Source organism: Helianthus annuus, chromosome 7, assembly GCF_002127325.2.
Source record: "Helianthus annuus cultivar XRQ/B chromosome 7, HanXRQr2.0-SUNRISE, whole genome shotgun sequence".
Classification (NCBI taxonomy): Eukaryota; Viridiplantae; Streptophyta; class Magnoliopsida; order Asterales; family Asteraceae; genus Helianthus; species Helianthus annuus.
Genome location: NC_035439.2, coordinates 117410806 through 117432923, shown reverse-complemented (window position 1 = coordinate 117432923; position 22118 = coordinate 117410806). Strand labels below are relative to the sequence as shown.

General features: G+C 36.9%; 1 protein-coding gene across 5 annotated transcripts; it reads left to right on the top strand.

The window, feature by feature from the left end:
* Positions 1-13781: 13781 nt before the first annotated feature.
* Positions 13782-21586, top strand: LOC110868296 (putative lysine-specific demethylase JMJ16). Of its 5 annotated transcripts, none has more exons than XM_022117424.2 (13): positions 13782-13922; positions 14763-14843; positions 15132-15470; positions 15544-15615; positions 15707-15784; positions 15860-16357; positions 17163-17384; positions 17496-17657; positions 17753-18121; positions 18701-19583; positions 20154-20257; positions 20796-20993; positions 21077-21586. In XM_022117424.2, the coding sequence occupies exons 3-13, from the start codon at positions 15180-15182 to the stop codon at positions 21350-21352; spliced, it is 3153 nt and encodes a 1050-aa protein (XP_021973116.1). In that variant the 5' UTR covers positions 13782-13922; positions 14763-14843; positions 15132-15179; the 3' UTR covers positions 21353-21586. The 5 variants fall into 5 exon arrangements, with proteins under 5 accessions (XP_021973116.1, XP_021973119.1, XP_021973117.1 ...); XM_022117425.2 differs by lacking the exon at positions 13782-13922 and adding an exon at positions 13951-14095; XM_022117423.2 differs by lacking the exon at positions 13782-13922 and adding an exon at positions 14159-14306.
* The last annotated feature ends 532 nt before the right edge of the window (positions 21587-22118 follow it).

The following is a 22118-nucleotide window of genomic DNA, read 5'->3' as shown; positions in this document are numbered from 1 at the left end:
CGACCAGGATGGAGTGCCGTCCGATCAGACTGTTGTCCGATCGAACAGCCAATCCGAACGACTGGCCAAACCGAACGACTTGCACCTTGGGTCCCACACTTAAACTGTTCACCAACATTTGAAGTCTGATCGTTGAACGAGTTGTTGTCCGACCGAACTACCATCTGACCGGGTTAACCACTCGAACATGTGAACATTAAACTTCAACACTTAAACAATTTTCAACATGTTCAATGCACTAGGGATGCCACCCGATCGAACTGTTGTCCGATCGAGTGACAACCTGCTGTGAACTTGTTCTCACTGAAGTGCCCAACCAATCAGGTTGCCGGCCGATCGAACGACCGTCCGATCGACCGACCTGAAAGGTAGAGATACTTCAATGTTTTTCAAAATGCTACAACAAAAACTTCAAAAGTCAAACCATCATACACAAACACATCCTTTCTAAAGAAAGAAACAATCCACTCGAACGGCCATCCGACCGGACAGCCGTCCGAATGGACTGTCACTCACACGAGCAGCTGTCCGATCGACCAGCTGTTCGACCCACCAACACTTGTTTTGTTGTACGCGTCACTTATCGTTATGCTATCGAACTATTCAGGCTAACCCTACTCTCTAGCGTTCCCTTCAATCCATTAACCGATGTGAGTATACTCGATCCCTTTTTGCTTTCGCACTTTTGGGTGTTACATACGTTACTTATACTGAATCACATCGAACACACTACGCAATACTTTAAACGCTAACCGTTACCGCATGTTATACGTGACTTAATGAATGCTTGTTTGTTATGTTTACACATGGAATGTTGTCTACGTACCTTAGCAACGGTAGTACTATTTGTTTGGACTCAGCACCCGTACACTCGGGGTTGTTAAGGACAATTACCTACATGGCTCAAGGTAGTGAGAATGTATCGCGAACTGCCTTGGGCAGTCAACCCGCAGTCATTGGTATCGATAGGTTCATGTCGATAACTAACATGCCTCATTTTACACTGTGTACGTGCTGGTTATGCGTAACGCTTTCGAACTCTATATGCTATTATCAAACTTGTATGCTCACCGTTACACTATGTGTATTGACTTTTACTTTAACGTATGTGACAGGTGCTTAGGATGCTTATTTGCTTTCTATGGTGTGAAATCGGGGCTAGGAAAGACCTAGGTCAACAATAAACAATTGTCTGTAATAAAAATCTAAGTTGTCGGAACATAACAATTTGACTAGATCTTTCTGTAATAATTTGCATTATCATTTATGACATGGTATGGGACGTGTTGCTTAAAATATTTGGTAAATATAGTTGTTATGGAAACTTCTGGACAATCTGTTTCACTCAGTGCCACGCCCCGATGTTTCCGCCATCGGTTGGGGTGTGACATTCTTAAACTCAATGGTCCGCAACCTTGGGAACCAGTCCACCGTATCAGCCCTGGGGACAGCAATGGTCTCTGCTATGATAGTCTTTGTCACGTTCCGAAAGATCATCCTGGCAGCAACCGCGACAGCCTTGACATAGAAGAATTTGGTTTTCCACTTTGTAATACCCTTGGGAGGGACCATCAGCTTAGGGCTGCCATGTCGTTGACCAAAAGAGAAAAAACCAGTGTGTACTGTCAACTGGTAAAACCGCCGGAAATCTCCAACGGTAGGCTCCATACCAAGAGCACGAAAAGTGTACTCAAAATTTCGAATCCGAATCATCCCGAAAGGGCTCAGTTGAGAAATGTGGATCTTGTACCACTCCAAAATCTCAGCGACGAAGACCGTCAACGGCAATCGGAGATTGCCATCGCCGAAGAAATCTACCCACATAGTAATATATCCCGCCGGAGCGTCGGCACCGGTATCACCTTCTTGTGGATAAACAAAACCATACTCTTAAGGCATCTGAACGTCGGTCATCAGATGCTCGAACTGAGCTTTTGTCCACTTCAGCACTGGTAAGCCCCCTTCGGGGGCTCCACCACCTTCCTCCTCCTCAGCCGCCGCCGGCGACTGAGGGTCAGGGTTTTCACCCTCGGTAGTATGGGGATTAGATGGTTCAGCCATCAAAATGTAGAAGACAAGAGTGGAAGATGGGTCCAAGAACTTCGGAGAAACCTCACAGAAAAAGCAAAGAATTGATCGGAGAAGATGAAGATTTTTGAACTTCTCTCACCGGACAATTTTTTGAAATTTCGAAACAAGTGAGGGGAAACCCGAAACGGTTTCCCCTTTTATACTCATCGCAATAAATGCGGAACAGTAACCGAAATATCGTGGATAAAAGGAACGAACCATGCGGCGACACGTGTACAGCGACGGTTCCGCTGACGGTTACTACGCGCGAGTAGCCGCCCACGCGCCTGACAAAAGAGACTTTTACACTCCTGCTACAGTGCAGTTATTACCTCGGGCAGTGCAAATGTCCTTTCGATTCAGCACATGTCAGGCAAATCCCACCAACTTCCACCAACTCACACGTGTGTTTCGCCACGTATGCAACAAAAAAGCGACAATAGTATCAGAAATGAAGCGGCATGCGGTTTCTCTGGTATACCGCACCATAACCCATGCCGCATGTCGTTTTTTACATACCCCTCAAAAAAGGCAAAAATATATATCTCTACATTATGAAAAGGGGTATAACTAATATCCTCATATACCCACGCGCACACGTGGAATATGCGGAGATGATACACACGAGCCCGTACAGGTGTGTCAGACACTCAGAACCAGCGTTGTTCTTTGGACTGCGAAAACCGCTTCTCGGGATGAAGCCAACCGCATTCCCTTCAAGCTTCAAATCCCACGTGTCCGGTTCACAATCACAGAGGGGACGCAAACAACTTCTCATTAGGGAAAAGGATAAATATGATGAGCGACCGCACATCAGCAACCCTGACTCTTGATCCTTCAAGAGCCACATCCAAGCATAAAACTCTTTTAAAGCGAGTCTTCTGTTAAAAGCCGCAGACACTCATGAGTCACTGTGGTTACACCTTCAGCTCCGCGATCGGTAGCTACGGAAGAGCCACGACTAAGTCATCACACAGATGAACGAAGCTACTTCAAGGAAAACTGCTTCCCATAGAAGCATGAAGGAAAGTGGCTCCAGAACGAGTGCGGACGAGTTTCACCCAAATTCCCAATCATCTAAGGTGATCTCCTTGAGCAACAAGCCAAGGAACAGTGGTAACAAGTCTGCTTATGACTTTGTTTGCCCACCTATGAGCCGCATAGAATAAACAATGGTGGGCGCAACCCTGCCTATGATCATGTTTATTTGCCTATAGTACAGATTCACATTTATAACACCCCAAAATTCGTATTATTAATATGTAGGTACGTTGCCATGTTAATTAAATGAAATACAATAACTAGGTTATTAAACTTAGTTAAAAGCCTAACAAAATAAGTAAAGGAATGAAACTTGTGGCAACTATGATGGTGTGATAAACTTGAGGGACTAGGATTGCCAAATTTGAAACTAAATTTAATAAAACAAAAATCTCACACACACAAGGTGTGTATGTGCGTGAGATCGATCAGGAGAAGGGAGTGAGGGGTGTAAACCCTAGCCCTCAAGAAACCATCAAATTAAAGAAGGATTTCAGCCTAAACTAATGCATGAACTCGTTTTCTTGATGATCTAGCCCTATTAAACATGTGGTAAGTTGTAATTTATGATTTGATGATCTTGCTATGAAGTGGGTTATGAACAATTCATGAATTTGTATGAAATTGATCATGTACATGTGTTAGAATCACCATATAGAACATGAACTATCCAAGATTCTAAGTAATTTGATGATTTTGGATGAAACCCACTTGTAGTAGTGAAGATGATGATATGGATAATCATACATGTTTAATTGTTGTGTAAAATTTATGTATGATGTTGTATGTAATGAGTAATTATTAGTTAATTTGGGTATATTATGAGAATTATATGATTCTAGTGGAACTTGATGATCTTGACATGAACTTGGAATATTATGCATAAAATACTTGTACTATGTGCATAAGAGGTAGTATGCACTCCAAGTGTATGATGAAATGCCTAAGTGAAGTTAGGATGTGAGATTGTAGGAAATGGTTTTCTCCGACGGCCTAATTCACTGTCTACGCGATGTTGACGACGCGAGGAAGCGCACGGTCGTGCGCTTGGCCGCATGGTCGTGCGATTCCGAGTAAATCATTGCACTGGCTTGTGCACTGCCAGTGCTCCCGACGTCGTAGGTTCCGCACGGTCGTGCGGTTGGGACGCATGACCATGCGTCAGCTGCAAGATCATCCGAATGTGCAGAATTCATCCGAAATCAGTCCCGGAACCTATAAGGAGTCCCAAAATGTATTCTAAACTCATTGTAGAGTGTTTATGAGATGCGATGAGCGTGTACGCAAGCATAAAATGGAACGGAATAAGTATAGAGGCATATGTAAGTATCAGTATGGATTTACCTACATGATTAGTAAAAGGGAATCCATGGGCAAACGCGTCTAGGAATGTAGGTATGTGAGTAGGTACGTATGTATGTAGTTATGTATGTATGTAAGTACGTACGTGAGGACGTAATCATGTATGTATGTAAGTAGATGCGTATGTATGCAAATAAAGGTATGTATGTATGTACGTAGTTATGTATGTATTGTATACGTGGTTTCAATACATGTAAGTATTGACGTTAATAACAGTGTGCTTCGAGAATGAAATGTAATGCAGGTACATTATTGAAGTTCGCCAAGGATTAGACACCCGGATGGAATGATTAAATCCAGAAAAATAACGGGATGGAAAGTATATGTGGATAGAACGTAATGAGACTACATGACTAAGAATCTTGTTTGTATATAATGAATGCTAATGTTGCGAATGTATGTGGTGGGTTCAGGTTGTGCGAATCACAGAATATTATCACGAGGAGTAGCGATCAAAGACCGAGTCACAAGATAGATTGTACGGGAATACTTGAGAATGTAATTTGATAAGCATAAGTTATGTTTTTATTTTATTAGATGAGTACGAAGGATGCATATATTGTAAAAGAGTTATTTTAAAATGAACTTTCAAGTAAATAAAAACGTTTATAATGAAAGAAATTTTATGGTACGTATTTCCGCTGCGTCTTTTCAGTTAAGGCGTGTTAGGGTATTACAACATTGTTCGACCAAACACGGCCAACAATGACGCAAGGACCCCCACATTGTTCGACCAAACATGGCCAAAAATGTCGTGGAACGAGGTAACCGCAAAGGACGTGCGGTTACTTGAGAGCTAAACTGGAGAATACAAACACCCTACAAAATAGGGATCCATGTTTCATGTCCAGTTGATAAACATAAAGCGAGAGCAAGGCACTTACAGCATTGCATCAGCTACCGCAGAGGTTACAACTAGAGTTGCGGACGCGGACATCTTCCGTCACCGTTTCAAAGGTTGGTTCGAACCCTGCTGATACCTTCGGTCACGATCTCAGAGGTTGGTTCGACACACCAACAGGTGGCACCCAATCCTGATGACATCAGAAAAAGGTAGACCATGCTACCGGATCAAAACCCTAAGTTGAGAATTTCGCATCAGACGAAACTTGCTCGCCGGTACGGAAGAGACGCCACACGACTCTACCAGATCCCCAGCTTGATTTACGCGAAGAAGGAGCCATCTACATGGCCTAGAATCTTCTCCAGACTCCAAACTACCTTCTAGACACCATAGTCCAGTGCTCCTCCCACATGCAACTTGCACGAGGCAGCAACACTAGACTGGGGGGACTTGAAGGGGTATGGTCCTAGATCTCGCGCCAGCATGACCACGAGTGACCATTACCCTTATCAAAAACCCTCACCAGCAAGAACTTATCTGTGTCCGTGCGGGCACGCACGAACACACCCTTCGAATCCAATCGGTCAAGGGATAAGAAGAAGACTTACCTTGTGTATGAAAATGGGTGTACATAGCGATGCGGTTGGCACCGCATCTTATGAACATTTTCGTCTTGACAAGGGATCTGGGCAACAGCAACAGTCACCATAGGTGGCGATGCGGCATGGAACCGCATCACGCATATGTCTTCATCAGAACGGGAACGCGGGAACATCAGCAGTTACCGCAGACAGTGATGCGGCCCGGCACCGCATCCTGCCCATAAGGTAAGTGGGACTGACACCACAGAGCAAGTGGCACCAATGACAGTCGCCTATTAGTCCGTACATAAGCAACAGACTGACACTGCAGTAGGACATGGCTTCACCTCCACAACCGACAAGCCTGACACACCTGCATAAGGGCGGCACGTCGTCAGCCTGTCCCCTCAACCACCCTCCTTCACTCCTCGGCTATAAATACCCATCCTAAACCAGGTTTGAGGTATCTCTTCACAACTCTCTCACTACTACTACTATCTCACTTTGCTTCACAAGCAAATTACTGATTCTCACGCTGGAGAGTGGTAACAAGGAGCACCCCCACCCCATCCTCCTTGTTACGAGTCACGACTTGTTTCCTTGTGCAGGAGATCAACCAGCGGACGATCTAGCCAGCGATCCTCAGAAAGAAGGGATTAACCCTACTTAACGAGACCAGTGAGTTAACCTCTCTTGGTTAACCATTGTTTCATCAGCCCTCTTAACACATTCTTTTTTGAATCAAAAGACTGATTTGATTTAGACACAAAAGACATATTTTGACTCTTTGACCCACCACTAACATTTCTATGAGACTCTTCTCTAGATACAATAGAAAAAAACAACTTAGACAGAAGGAAATGGTTCTCTTGTTAACAAGTTAGTTCTTACAGGTTGATATACATCATCTAAGCCCATAAGAAACTGCATCAATGTAATCAAAGTCGTAAAATCATTATAATCCTTTGCTGCTTGACAAGAACATGAAGGCAGTTGAGGCATAGTGTCAAACTGTTTCCACATAGTATTTAGTTTATGATAATATTCTGAAACTGAACTACCACTTTGAGATATACAATGAATTTTCTTATACAAATCATAAACAACAGAACCATCCACTTTGTCATAAGTTTCTTTTAAATCAGACCAAACCTCAGAAGCAAGTTTTGAAAAGACCTGTCCTAGATATAATTCCTCAGACACAGAATTCAACAACCAAGTTAACACAACAAAGTTACACCTATCCCATTGATTACTAAACACAACATCATCTAAAGATTTTTCACATTTACCATATACGAATCCAAATTTATTCTTTGCTTCTAAAGCAAGTTTCATAGCGCTAGACCACACTTCATAATTTTATGTTCCTTTAAGTTTAATACTAACAATAGTAAGACTGCTTGAATCACTGGGGTGTAAATACAGTGGACCCCAATGTCAAGCTTGCTAATCAAGGTTTGTGAGGTACTGCCCCCACCATCTCCCATGATAACAGGCAAAAAAGCACAAAATCAAAACCCAACAAGATAATCAAGAAGTAACAACACTAAAGCAAAACTGTGTCAGGTGCTAGATTCTAGGTTCATCACTCAAAAGGTGTCTGGACAAGTCTTTACACAGATGCTATAATCTCTAAATCTTAATAACAAGAAACAAATACAAGTAACAAAGAACACAACAATGCATAAATAGCACCAAGACTCGATCAATAACCGGTCCAAACTACCCCGGCAACAGAAATGCCTAGACTCAACAGATGTAAAGCAAAACAGTAATAAAAACAATGAATCAAAGAGCAAGAACGATCTTACAATGGCGTTTAACTCCCTCCTTTAAGCAGATCTGAATCGTAACCTTCAAGGGTTACTAGATCAGACCAGAAGAATAATCTGCACATAATAATAATCTAACAAACCCTAAGTTAGGGTTTCAGATCCTGAACAAGCGCAAATCCTAAGAACAATCCGAGTTCCAATATTGAATATGCCAGTATATCCGAGTTCCATAATAACAAGTTACACTTAGCACCCTCCAGCATGTATGCCCATAAAGGTTATTATGCTTAAAATATGTTATTAGAATGCTAACGGGTCCATATGTTAGTGAAACCCTAGCCAGCTTTATATGAGCATAGTGAAACCCTAGCCAGCTTTATATACTGGCATAATAACAAGTTACACTTAGCACCCTCCAGCTTTCCTTATTTTCATCGCGATCCTCGCATACTTCCACATAAACCCTTCTAACTTTCTACCTTTACACAGATAGACCTCCAACTTAATATCTTGTACACACTTAACGACAATCTTCACTTTTGTTACAATAATTAATATAACATATGAATGACATTTTATAACAAAATCAACAATGGCAAACTATATACTAATTTTACCTCTCTAACCCTTTTCATTCGCAATATCATTCAACACGCATGAACCGTTAAATAGAAGGCGAGCAATAATTCATCCGTTTGATATTTACACGGATCTCAAACATTAACGTTATGAACTCAAATTGGTTTACGTTTTACTTGGAATCCTCAATTACAATTTTATGTAATATCCATGCCGCAACGTGCGCGGACGAAGTTACTAGTTTATATTAGATATCTAAAAATATATTATTTTTAACATCATCATTATCTAATATAAGAGAGAGAAACAGAAAAACTAAAATTGGCGAAAAGTGACCCTAACTTATTCTTATACATGTTAAAATCTCGTGTTAACACAGGTTGAATAGGTCTATTGTTATACATTTAGTAATAAAAAGCTATTTCTTTTTAAAGTTGTGTATTGTACGGGTTCAATAAATTGATATATTAATTGAGTTAAATAAAATATAATTCAATTTTTTGACACATGTTTCAAATTGACGTCGTATTTATAAATTATGTTAATTTAATTTTTAAACATATTTTTCTTTAAGTGGGTATTTTTTATGTAACTAGTTAATTCAATTATAGTATACTGAGTTCTTTAAATATTTTTTTAAGAAAACTAAACTAACTTAAATTACCATTATAAATGTATAAGCACATATAAAATATTAAGAAGTAAAACTTTGATTTTGGTACCACATATTTTTATTATTATTTTGCATATAATTACTATTTTTCAAATTTGATAGGTAAAATCATAAATTATAACTATCAATAATTAATTTTATATTAAATTCATATGGTTATTGATATAATGTGTGGAATTTAGCTACAAAGTCCATTTTTCCTACAAAGTGCACAATGCATAAAACACCCTAACAATCCATAAAAACTGCAAACACACCATCCTAGAACTATGAATATAAAACACAACAGGGTAATCAACATAAAACACACTAATGTTAGTCATTCAATAATCAAAGCCTTATCATCCAAAACACAACACAAAACCCACAAATATGGTGTTTTAGTAATCTTCATTATGTTATTTGTAGGTTTTGAGTGTGTTTTACGGTTGAAATTATGGTGTTTTATGACTTTTTACACTGTAGGAAAAAGGGTTTTTGTATCCAACTCCTTCCCTGAAATATCTATAATTAAATTTATTTTAAATATCTAAAAGTCTAATTTTTTAACATTATTATTTAATAGGATAGTGATGTGAGAAAACACAAGTTCAAAACACTTATTATCATGTCATTTATCCCCTAAGATTTTTATTTATTTGTTACTAGTTTAAGTTTCTGTGTGTTACACGGGCTGTATAAAGAAAATACTTCTTATAATTAGAATTGAAGGATGATAGTTATGGGCCATGCAATATCACATGTCCACGTAAGAGATGCGCATGTCGAGTTAGTTTTTGACGAAAACGTCCTTACGGAGCTACGTGATAAAGACATATATTTCCGGCTTCAGTATGATCTTCTGGAAGATCTACCCTACCTTAAGAAATCAAGACTCGGAATAGTTTATTTATGTTTTTAAACAATATATATTAACTTGTTAAGTAAAACAAAACAATAATGTATGTACTTACATAAAACAAAAAAATATAGTTACGTCGAATTATTATTTTTTAAATCAAGAAAAAACTTTTTTAGTTACAATTAATGAACCTTAATTTACCTTAAATAGAAAAACTATTACAAAATATACATTTACTATATTAATAAATTATACTCGCAATTTTTAGAAAATAATAAATATGATTAATGGAATTTGAAATTTGAATGTTAACAATTTTTTTTTTGAATGTTAACAAACGTTGACCATAAATATTTGAATGTTAACAAACATTTAATTGGATTTAAGGTTTAAAATAAAGAAGATTGAAAGAAAATGGATTAGTAATATAGGAAACTCGAATTTGATTGAGAAAATAGATAATACGGGATTAAATAGCAGGGGAGAGAAAAAGTCCTGAACATCTTTTTTTTCTTTACCACTCAAATTTACTCAATGACTCACAATACATTGCCACGTAGCAATTAGATTTCTAAGAGAAAGCCACGTGAGATGGTTTTGATTTATTATAATTTATAGATATTATTGAAATATTTTTCTTTTATTAACTATTTTTTGTTAACCTTAAAATAACAAAACTATCTACAAAATATAAATTTACTATATTAACAAAATTCACTGGCAATTTTTAAAAAATAATAAATGTAGCCAAAATTAATGGAGTTTGAAATTTGAATGTTAATCATTTTTTTAATGTTAATAAACGTTGACCACAATTATTTGAATGTTAACAAATATTTAATTGGATTTAAGGTTTAAAAGAAAAAAAAAAAAGATTGAAAGGAAATGGATTAGTAATTAGGAAACTCGAATTTAATTGAGAGAATAGATGATACATGATTAAATAGTAGGGAGAGAAAAAGTCTTGAACACCCATGTTTTCTTTACCACTCAAATTCAGTAAATGCCTCACAATACATTACCACGTGACAATTAGATGTTTAAGAGAAAGTTATGTGGTCTAAAATGGTTTTGATTTATTATAATTTATAGATAATAATAATAATAATAATAATAATAATAATAATAATAATAATAATAATAATAATAATAGTAGTAGGTATGTGATATATATGGTATTAAATCTAAAGATTTAATTAATATTCTTTCTCCCATTTCTCACTCTCTAATAGGCACACACACATTTAAGTTTTAATAAAGATTACAACTAATGTTATGTTGTACATTTTTCTTTAACCTCATAATTTTTTTAATTCTTATTAATATGTTTATTTAATAATTAATACATGAATATCACTTATTATAAATATATAAATAGTTATTTCCTAATTTATAATAATGGATACCAAATTTTTCAATATCAAATTTTTTGATAATTGATATAGTTTCAAATTTAAATACATACCTATATTATCTATAAACTAATTTTTGTTATGATCTTTAAGTTTAATTTTATGATTTCAAATCTTCGCAGATAATATTTTTTAATAACAACATTACTGTTAAATCTAATAATATGTTTAGATTATATAAAAAAACGTATAACTTAAGACAAAAACAATTCTAAAAAATTTAAAGAAAGACATATATATTTTCATTTCATATTCATATTGTATCGTTTATGCAGCCTCAATGTAATATACGAGATCAAAGAAGACAATTTTCTCTTGTTGTATGTTTCGTGATATAAATAATAGTTATCTATAGCTAGTTTGTTTTTTAAATTACCATGGTTTGTACTAGGGATGTGATTTTTTCCCAAATATACGTACCCGTACCCATACAGTTACCCGTGCTGATTTTGGCTATTTGGTACATGTATCGGTATTTAGTTTTATTGATTTCAGTGTTCGTTACTTTCGGTATCGATACGGATAAAAAATGGTATTGGTATTAAATTTACGAATGAACTTGATATTATGCTTTATTTGGTATTATGGGACTATGGTACTCATATTGATTTTACATATTTAACTCTCGTATTGTATTACTATTCGTACCAATTTTACCTTTATTAGGTAACCGTGCTGTATTGGTACTCGTACCGATTTTACCTATTTAATACACAAACGAGTGCTCAAAAGATAAAAAAAATACAAAGTGGTACAAAAGCAGGTATCATACCGAAATACAGGTACCGATACACGTACTTGGACCATAATATTTGATACGGTACTAGTTTTGTTCGGATTCGGTACCAATATTTTCGGTACGGGTATGGGTACAAGTATTATACTGATCCCCATCCCTAGTTTGTACGTGGCCTTTGTAGGGTCAAAAGTTGAGATGAACTTAAACTGTTAATGGTTGATAAAATCTTACGAGTAAGAACATCCAATATTGGTTACAAAAAAGTTTTTAGAGATTTGTAATTTGTGTTAATATATTTGTAAATTATAATTATAACATTAATATGTACTTTTCCATTATTAAATGTAATATAATATGTAATTATTTGTTATAAATATTTATTTATTACATCATTTTTTTATCCATCCTGTGTAGGATACAAATCTATAACTTGTGTATGTGTATATATTAAATCATTGTATGTATAGAATGCTAGGAAATCTTGGTTTTTTAAGATTTCCATAGGTTTAAAATAAACCCAATGGGATTTAGATTAGGGTTCCACAAAGGAGCATTATAATTACAAGGTTTGAGTACCACTCCTCATGTGCCATTGTTATGAGAGAATTTGAAAATTCGCATGTGTCTGACCCTAACCATGCTAGTGGGACGAGTTTCAGGGTTTTATCAAGCTTGGATCTTGAAGTTTCATGTTATTGGCTAGTACCTACTTGAGTTGGATTGTCTCGCTTTTGGACATCGTTAGAGGAATCTTTGAAAATTCAATCGTCCACTTCGATAGCAAGTTTCAGTTCTCTAAAAGGTTAGGTTTCTTAAAACACCATATTGTTTTGTTTTGGTTTCTTGATCACTTGCAAGCGGCTCATGTGGAAGATTTGTGATATGTCTTATTACAAATCGTATATTTTCATCTTCCATTATTGAATAAAATTTTTAAACAAAGATACGAATCCCAACATCTTACACTCTTATTTTTAAGTTTGCAGTAGGTGAATCAATATGTGTGGGGATGATTTGCTAAATAGCTAAGAGGAGAAAGAAAAAAAGTTTGTTAAGTAGCCAGATAGGATGACACACTCGTGTTGTAAATCTACCATAGTCTTTATGTTCTCATTTTTGTCCCACAAAAGTAAGAATGTTTCGTGCCCAAAAATAGAATTTGACTAAAATAACAAGGTTTAACTATGAGAAACCGAAGATATTAACTGTGATTTTGTCTTGACCAAAAAGGAGGTGGATCAATGCTTGTTACGCTAAGCATCTTTCCTTAAGCTCTTATCTTTTTTATGTTCTGGATGGTTAATAACCAATATGTATAAATCAATCTCTTTTGGCTTATATTTGATTTAAAAAAAAAACTCCCTTAGGGTTAATTATTTATAAGAGCTTTCGGGTCTGTATTAATCACCGAGTATATATGCAAATAAAATATGCTTTTATGTAATCATACTTTTTTGAACCAAGTGGTATTTACATTTTTAATACGCGACCCGAACAATCAAACTGAACCCGAAAAATCTTTATCAAGTATTTGAGATCACTCCACCGATAAATGGTGACACGTTTAGAAAACCTTATGGGCCCACCAGTACTTTATCACTAGCACCGGAAAACAATCAAAACTAAATGAAAGTTTATTAGTTACACTATCATGTTACCTTTCTAGTTTTCCTAAAAGGGATGATGATGATATCTTTGATAACAACCTAAATACATAGCCAAAAAAAATTGTAACTTACTCTATAAAAACTTTGTTTATTCCTTTAAGAAAAATAAATAACCCCTTTCTTTATCTTGGATTCTTAAACCATATATTGCCCATGGTATTGCACATGGCTACACAACATTTATATTCAATGAAACTCATTGGGACCATGGCTCAATCTTGACCGTCCAATTCCACCAAAAAAGAGGATACATTTGGAGTATTGTCCAAACCCTTTATCCGTCACAAGAAAGATTCAATTCCCTTCACGCGTCTTCATAATCACAAGTAACACAGGTAAACCAAAAACTTTCCCAAATAATAAAATCAACAAAAATATAAAATAAATAATAAAAAGTATTAAAAACACCACCCAATTCGATTTTCATAATATCAATCCCAATTTCTACCCCCAATTTGTGACTTTTCTTGAATCAAAGAACATATCCATGGTCTAACACAATTAAAAGGTAATTAAAGATCTGATTAAATTAATGCTTCCCCTACAAAAACTTTAAGTTGGTTGGACCAGTACCTTTGTTGTAAAAAACATTTTCAAGATTTTCTTTTTTTTTTTGGTTTTTCAAGAATTAAAATCCAAACAAACCCACCTCAGATTTTCATCCATATGATGTTCTTGATATCATCCCACAAAAACTTTGTCTAATTAAGTCTACCCAGGTAAAAAAGTTGTGAACTTGTGATGTTTGATGTTATCTAGGGTTAGGTTTAGGTCATGTTATAATATGTTTATATATAAAGATTTATTTTTTAGTTCATCTAGATGTGTTTGAAGGTTGTGTGGTATCTGGGTATTGGTCTTTTTTATGTAATTTGTAATCTTTATCTTGTGTTCATGTGATTTGTGTTTTTCTGGGTGAAACCCTTTTCTTGATCCACTTTTTTCTTTGTGGGTTTAGGGATTTTGACCTGGTCAACTTTGGGGTCTGAGTCAGTACTGCTTTTGTTTTGTTTTTTGTCAATTATTGGTGTGTAACCCTAAATTGATTGATTGATGTTTACTGGGTAAGTTTGGGGATATGGGTTAGCTCTTGTTTGATCAGATCTGTAGCAAATAGTAATCTGATTGATGATTTTGAGTATCAGTTTTTAATTATTATTTTTTTCCCTTTTTAGGGTTCTTGAAGTTTGGAATTATGTTCAACATCTGGGATTGAACTGCATTTGGTTAAAGAACATTTACCTCTTTTTTTGGGGGTAATATTCATCTCTTTGGAACTTTTATACATATTTTCGATCTGATCCGACCCGACCCGGTCCGCCATAGTGAGACTTGAAAGATTTCTTTTTCCGTTATTAATTGGTCCTTTCGGTGACTCAATCGGCGCTTGATTTTTATTGCGCTTTTGGATCATGGTTTATGAAGTGTAATTGTGTTCTTAAAGTTATTGAACACCAAAAATACAATTGATGAACAGATAAAATCTTTAATTATTAAAAACTTGCTGGATATACTAGTCTTTCTTATACTTGATTACGATGCAGACAATTTATTCAAAACATCGGAGAATCTCGATTTTGTGACGAATATCCATGTTGGGGACCAAGTTCATCCGGCATCATGTCAAAGAAGAGAACATAGATATTCCTTCAATTCCACCCGGGTTCGAGCCATTCGCAGCCTTTTCTCTAAAAAGGGTCGACGACAGCAAAGTCGGGTCTAATTCGGTTTCCGCTAGTGCGTCTGAACCGCAACCGGTCAAGCAGGAACCAAGTGTCGAGCCCGGTGATATTGAAAAGATTAAGCGGTTGGTTAGGCCCAGACCCGGTGTAAATCATGGCCGATTTGATAGCAGTTCAGGCGACGAGTCTGAATCTGAACAGGTTGGTCTCAAAATATTTATTCGTATTCTAGACTATCTGTAAAATATTGCTTGACTCGACGGTAACGGTTCAGGAACAAACTTCAAGCGCTCCGATGGCTAAGGGGGTTATTCGTGGATGTGAAGAGTGTCATAACTGCCAAAAGGTTACTCAATTTGTTAGACTTTGTTCTTTAACGTTTGGTTTTAACGATTTATCTAATTATTTATGCTCAAATCTAAATCTTTTGTTTTCAGGTTATAGCAAGATGGCGTCCTGAAGAAGCTCGATTGCCCGATCTTCTTGAGGCGCCTGTATTTTACCCGACCGAAGAGGTAACCAAAAATTATCGAACACTCAAAATATCTGATATTTGATTATATTTGTAAATGACTTTAATTGACTAACAGGAGTTTGAAGATACTCTAAAGTACATTTCAAGCATTCGCGATAAAGCTGAAGCGTATGGCATTTGTCGTATAGTACCACCTCCATCATGGAAACCGGCTTGTGCACTTAAGGAAAAGAATTTATGGGAAAATTCAACGTTTGCGACTCGTGTCCAAAGGGTTGACAAACTTCAAAAGCGGGGTTCGTTGAGCCAAATGTTGAGATCAAATAGCCCGAAGAAAGGGAAAAAGAGAAGATGCATGAAATTAGGGTTGGATCAAAAGACCCATGGGTCGGATGCCGGAGCTCCTGTTAATACGGTGGTGGTTCCTGAACCTGATTTCGGTTTTGAACCTGGTCCACGGTTCACTCTTAAGGAGTTTCAAAAGTACGCAGATGATTTCAAGAATAAGTATTTTCGAAGAAATGAAACAACTACGGATCAGTGGGAACCCTCTTTAGAAAATATAGAGGGTGAATATTGGCGTATGATAGAGAGACCCACCGAAGAAATCGAGGTATATTGCTAAAAACATGTTTTTGGATTAATTACCAAAAAGACAATTTATCAAATTAACAGTACCATTAAGTAGACGTGGCGTTTCAATCCATTTAACCCTAAAATGTTTAACTAAAAAAGATACATGTGAATGTCTCAAATCGTCGAAAGTCATCCAAAGTGTATTTAAAGGTAAAACCTATTTAATAGCTATATCAAAAGAAAAGAAGTTGGATTACATTAATTACACACACAAAATTTTAAAAAGAGTTTGTTGCCGAAAATTGCTCTAAAGTTGCTTGATCCTTTACGCTACCTATCCGCCCCACTTGTTTGCCACCTCTATATTGATAAATTTGGCATCTTTTGTTGGCGAAAACTACTCTACTAGGCTAGGCAGTTAATATCGGTGATATATCACCGATATATCGGTTATCGGTATCCATGTAAAATATCAGTGTCAAATATCGGTACTGATATTATCGGCGATATTTGACCGATACATCACTGATATTCAGTACCTTTCTTCTTAGTTCTACCATTCGCCTTTCTTCTTATTGCGGCTATTAGTGTTATAAGTCTTAAATATTAATGGTTAGTGTTCATGTTAGTGTTTTGCAAGTTGCAAAAGGTTAATTTGTTAATGGTCGGAGAGTATACAGAATTGTTAGTGTTAGATTGCTATATATATAAATTCTGCATGATATTAAAACTACCAATATCCCACCGCGATAACCTATATCTCAAATATCGGTCCTTGACCGATGTCCGATATTTTACGCATTAACTGCTTAGGGTTTAATATGGTTCTTGTGACAATGTAGGTGCTTTACGGTGCTGACTTGGAAACCGGTACATTTGGCAGCGGGTTTCCAAAAGAGGCACGTCAAGTTCCGGGGTCAGATGGAAAGTACGTTAGATCCGGTTGGAACTTAAATAACTTACCGAGGCTTCCAGGGTCACTCCTCTCTTACGAGAGCAGTGATATATCTGGTGTTCTAGTCCCGTGGTTGTACATCGGAATGTGTTTTTCATCGTTCTGTTGGGTGAGTCGATCTTGCTTCTATTGCACGAGTCATTGAATAGTTATGGACTTATGGTATAGTATTTAATTTTTTTTCTTTTCGTATCTTTCCCGTATCTTATTTTAATAACAGCACGTTGAAGATCATCATCTATATTCAATGAACTACATGCATTTCGGTGCTTCGAAGATGTGGTACGGTGTACCTGGAAAAGACGCCATAAAATTGGAGGCTGCGATGAGAAAGCATTTACCCGATCTTTTTGCCGAACAACCCGACTTGCTTCACAAACTTGTGAGAAATATATCTGTTTGAAAGTTATTTATAGTTTTAACTTTTAATTGAATAATAATAATAATGTATAAGTTAACGTGTTGGTTGTAATTCAGGTGACACAACTTTCACCATCCATACTAAAATCCGAAGGGGTTCCGGTTTTCCGGTGCGTACAGAATCCAGGGGAGTTCATTGTGACGTTTCCTCGAGCGTATCATTCGGGGTTCAATTGTGGGTTCAACTGTGCGGAAGCTGTGAACGTTGCGCCCGTTGACTGGTTACCGCATGGTCATAATGCCATTGAGCTATATCGTGAGCAGGCCCGAAAAACGTCGATTTCTCATGATAAGTTGTTGCTTGGAGCTGCAAGAGACGCTGTAAAAGCTCATTGGGAACTTAATTTGCTCAGAAAACACACTCCCGATAACTTACGATGGAAGGACGTTTGTGGGAAAGATGGTATCCTAACGCAAACACTTAAGGTAATAGAAAAAAGATATTACTAAACTGTTCATTGACCATGAGTCAAATCATACCTCATTTTCTTGGAAATAAGAAGTTTTAAAATTTTAAATCTTTTTCAACGAGTAAAATGTCATTTTCGTCCCTGAGGTTCAGTATTGCGACTTTCGTCCAAAGGTTTATTATTCCGCATCTGGATCCAAAAGGTTTGAAATTTTGCCATATTCATACGGCTCGTTAACTACATCCATTTTTCTCCGTTAAGTCAGGGGTATTTCTGTCTTTTTTGTTAACTTAAAGGGCAATTCGGTCTTTTTCACTTTATGTAAACTCGCTGGAGATGTGTGATAAAGACCGCATTGCCCTTTAAGTTAACAAAAAAAGACGGAAATACCCCTGTCTTAACGGAGAAAAATGGATGGAGTTGACGAGTCGAATGAAAATGGCAAGATTTCAAACCTTTTGGATTCAGATGCGGAAATACAAACCTTTGGACGAAAGTCGCAAAACTGGCCAAACCTCAAGACGAAAATGGCATTTTACTTTTTTCCAAATAATGTTTCCTTTTTGCTAATTCAAAATTTCACGCAATATGGCAGTCGCGTGTGGAAATCGAGCGTGTGAGGAGGGATTTCCTTTGCAACACAACACAGGCATTGAGAATGGAGGCAAATTTCGACGCCACAAGTGAGAGAGAATGCAGCGTTTGTTACTTCGATTTGCACCTATCAGCGGCAGGCTGCCATCATTGTTCACCCGACAAATACTCATGCTTAAATCACGCAAAACAGTTTTGTTCTTGCGCTTGGGGTTCAAAGTTTTTCCTTCTTCGACACGACATCAAAGATTTAGCTATGTTGGTTGAAGCGTTGGAGGGAAAACTGAGTGCGATTTACCGATGGGCGAAACTTGATCTTGGACTTTCGCTATCTTCCTATGTATCGAAAGATAGTAAACAACCGTGTACGGTTTCTGAATCACCGACCAAAGAACAAAAGGGACAGGAAACGGCCCAAGATTTATTGAAATCAAAGGAATCGATAATCGCACATGAATCTTCACATAAAGATGTTATTATGCTTAGTGACGATGAGGGTGACGGCTCGTTAAAACCACTTAATCAAGCCAACAAAAGTGAAGATCAAGTGAAAAAAGATGCCCCCGAGTCAAAAGATACGGGTCCTTCTAACAAACTACACGATCTCTCGATTACAAAAGGGTCTAATAACGTAAGTGAGGAAAATGCAGGGGGGGTGTTGCAGCAAATACCGAAAACCGATGAAAAAGTTATAATTATTGGATTATATGCAAATTCCAAATCGGGAAACAACACACAAACCAACGCGGACAAACCCACTAGACAAAAGGGTCCTCGGATCGCTAAAGTGGTCAGAAGGATAAATTGCAATGTTGAGCTGCTGGAGTTTGGTGTGGTCCAATCGGGAAAGTTATGGTGTGACACTCGTGCTATTTACCCTAAAGGTACAATTCATCACGCTGTAAAACTTAGGGCTGCAAACGAACCGAACGATCACGAACAAGGCCTTGTTAGTGTTGGTTTGTTAAGGAAATATATGTGTTCACGAACTGTTCATGAACACTTACTGAACTAGATTTTCTGTTCATGTTCGTTCATTAAGGAAATGAACGTGTTCATGTTCGTTTGTTAATTTTAGGTAACGAACGCAAGCTGACATTCATGAACACAAATGAAAACAAACAAATGCAAACAAGCATTCATGAACAGAATATATAATACACTGATACTTATTAAATATTTTATTTTTTTAGAATTTTGAAGTATTTAAATAAAATAAAATATAATACAAACGAACACGTTCATGAACATAAATGAACGAACGCGGCCTCTGTTCATCTTCGTTCATTTAACTAAACGAACGAACACAAACGAACTTCCTGCCGAACGGTTCACGAACTGTTTGGAACTGTTTGCTGAACGTTCAGTTCGTTTGCAGCCCTAGTAAAACTTGTTCCATCAGTTATTGTTGTACTCATGAAGAATGTGATTTTGAATATTTTGTGGTGTTGCAGGTTTTAAGAGCCGGGTCAAGTATATAAACATGTTAGATCCTACAGAAACGTGCTACTACGTTTCGGAAATTGTTGACGCGGGAAAGGATAGACCTCTATTTATGGTAATTGAAAACATTTCTAGTTAATCTACTAATTTTATTTCACTTGTCATCTATACATCAGAGGTTGTATCTCAACAGCTTTGAAATAAGGGGTGCGAACGAGCCGAGCCTAGCCCGAGTCGGCTCGTTTATTATATAATAATCAATATATTAAATAAAAATAATATAATAATAGACTCGTCTAAGCCCGCGAGCTTGATAAGTGAAGCTCGGGCTCGTTTAATTAAACAATCTTATTTTTAGGTTCCGACTCGGCTCGTAAACAAGTTTAAATAAGCTCGGATTGGCTCGTTTACTAGACAACTTTAAATAAGGGGTAAATGTTATTAAATATTAACTAAATATTAAAACGAACCGTCGGCTCGGCTCGATGAGCCTGACGAGCTTCACATGCCAGGCTCGAGCTCGATAAATAAATGAGCTTTATTTTAGGCTCAAGCTTGGCTCAGGCTCGATAAGGCTCGGCTCGTTTGCACTCCTATTTGAACAATGCAGTTTTATGATTTTGAATTTTTTGAACACATTTATTTTCTTCTAGGTTTCGTTGGAGAAGGATCCGAGTGAAGTTTTTGTTCATATGTCAGCAGTAAGATGTTGGGAAATGGTTAGAGAGAGAGTGAATCAAGAGATCTCAAAGCAACATAAGTTAAAGAAACCAAATCTTCCTCCTTTGCAGCCTCCCCGGAGTCTCGACGGCATGGAAATGTTCGGTTTTTCATCACCTGCCATCTTGCAGGTAAACCCTAAACCTTAAACCCTGAACCCTAATTTTTTTAGCTCTATATACCTTAACAAGATTGTTTGATGTCGGGTTGGCAGGGTATCCAGTCGATAGACAAGAATCGGATATGCACAAATTACTGGGAACCGCGGCCTTTTCATAGCCCGTTAAAGATTCAGGAGCCAAACACTCCCAACGCCACCCAAAACAAAGAATTGACTGCAGTAACTGATACCGTCATTTCAGGCCTGTTTAAAAAGGCGAATTTAGAGGAGTTAAACGCGTTTTTGAGTGTTTTGAGTAAGGAGGGTTCAAGCGATCAACAAGCAGTGACAAAACTTCTCAATGACGAGATTCTTAAACGACCCAGATGACAGTTGATAAAAAGTTCTAATTTTTCAATCTGTAAATCCTTTGATCTCATTTTAGTTACTGGGACTACCATAGTTTCGAGTTTTTTTGATCCATTTGATGATTCTGTTCTTAGCTGTAGGTGTTTTGGTAGGGGTTTAAAGAAGATAGAAACCGGAAATTGTTCGTTTTGTTAGATTAACATTCATTTTAATATGTTATAAAAGAAACCAAGATTCAATTTTTTTTTAGATTTCTATGAATGTTGTTAGATTGTTTCTTGCATGTTACAACCTACAGTCCTACACCATTGAAATTTATTTTGTATTTCTGTTTCTGTTTCATCTCTGAGTACCAATAGCCGTAGCCGTACGGGTAAACAACTTAAAGGTGTAAATGAGTCGAGTTGTTTGTGAGTTATTTGAAACAAGTCGAGCTTAAACAAGGCTGAGCCCAATTCGAGCCTAAAAACTCTCTCATTTTATAAGAGTTTTGAGCCTTAAGCTTACATATCGAGACCAGGGGCGGACCTATGGCAGCCCCAAGGTGGGCGGCCGCACCCCTTGAGAAAAGAAAAAGTAGTGTTATATTCGTCGTCAAATCTCGATCGCCCCTATGAAATTTTGTAATCGCACCCATGAACTTTCAAACTGACCCAAGATTGAAGTATTAAGTTGGAATGATCAAATTTGTTTTGGTGGTCTCTGTAAAATGTAGCGGCTCCAATGGCTGCTAATTGTGTGTTTCGGAAGATGAAGTCAAAACACCAGCTAACCTAATATGTTATTA

Coding starts and splice junctions, on each gene's coding strand:
- LOC110868296 (XM_022117424.2), top strand. CDS start 15,180: ATGTTGGGGACCAAGTTCATCCGGCATCATGTCAAAGAAGAGAACATA. Junction 20,258..20,795: donor AGGATAGACCTCTATTTATG/GTAATTGAAAAC, acceptor ATTTTCTTCTAG/GTTTCGTTGGAGAAGGATCC. Junction 20,994..21,076: donor CATCACCTGCCATCTTGCAG/GTAAACCCTAAA, acceptor TCGGGTTGGCAG/GGTATCCAGTCGATAGACAA.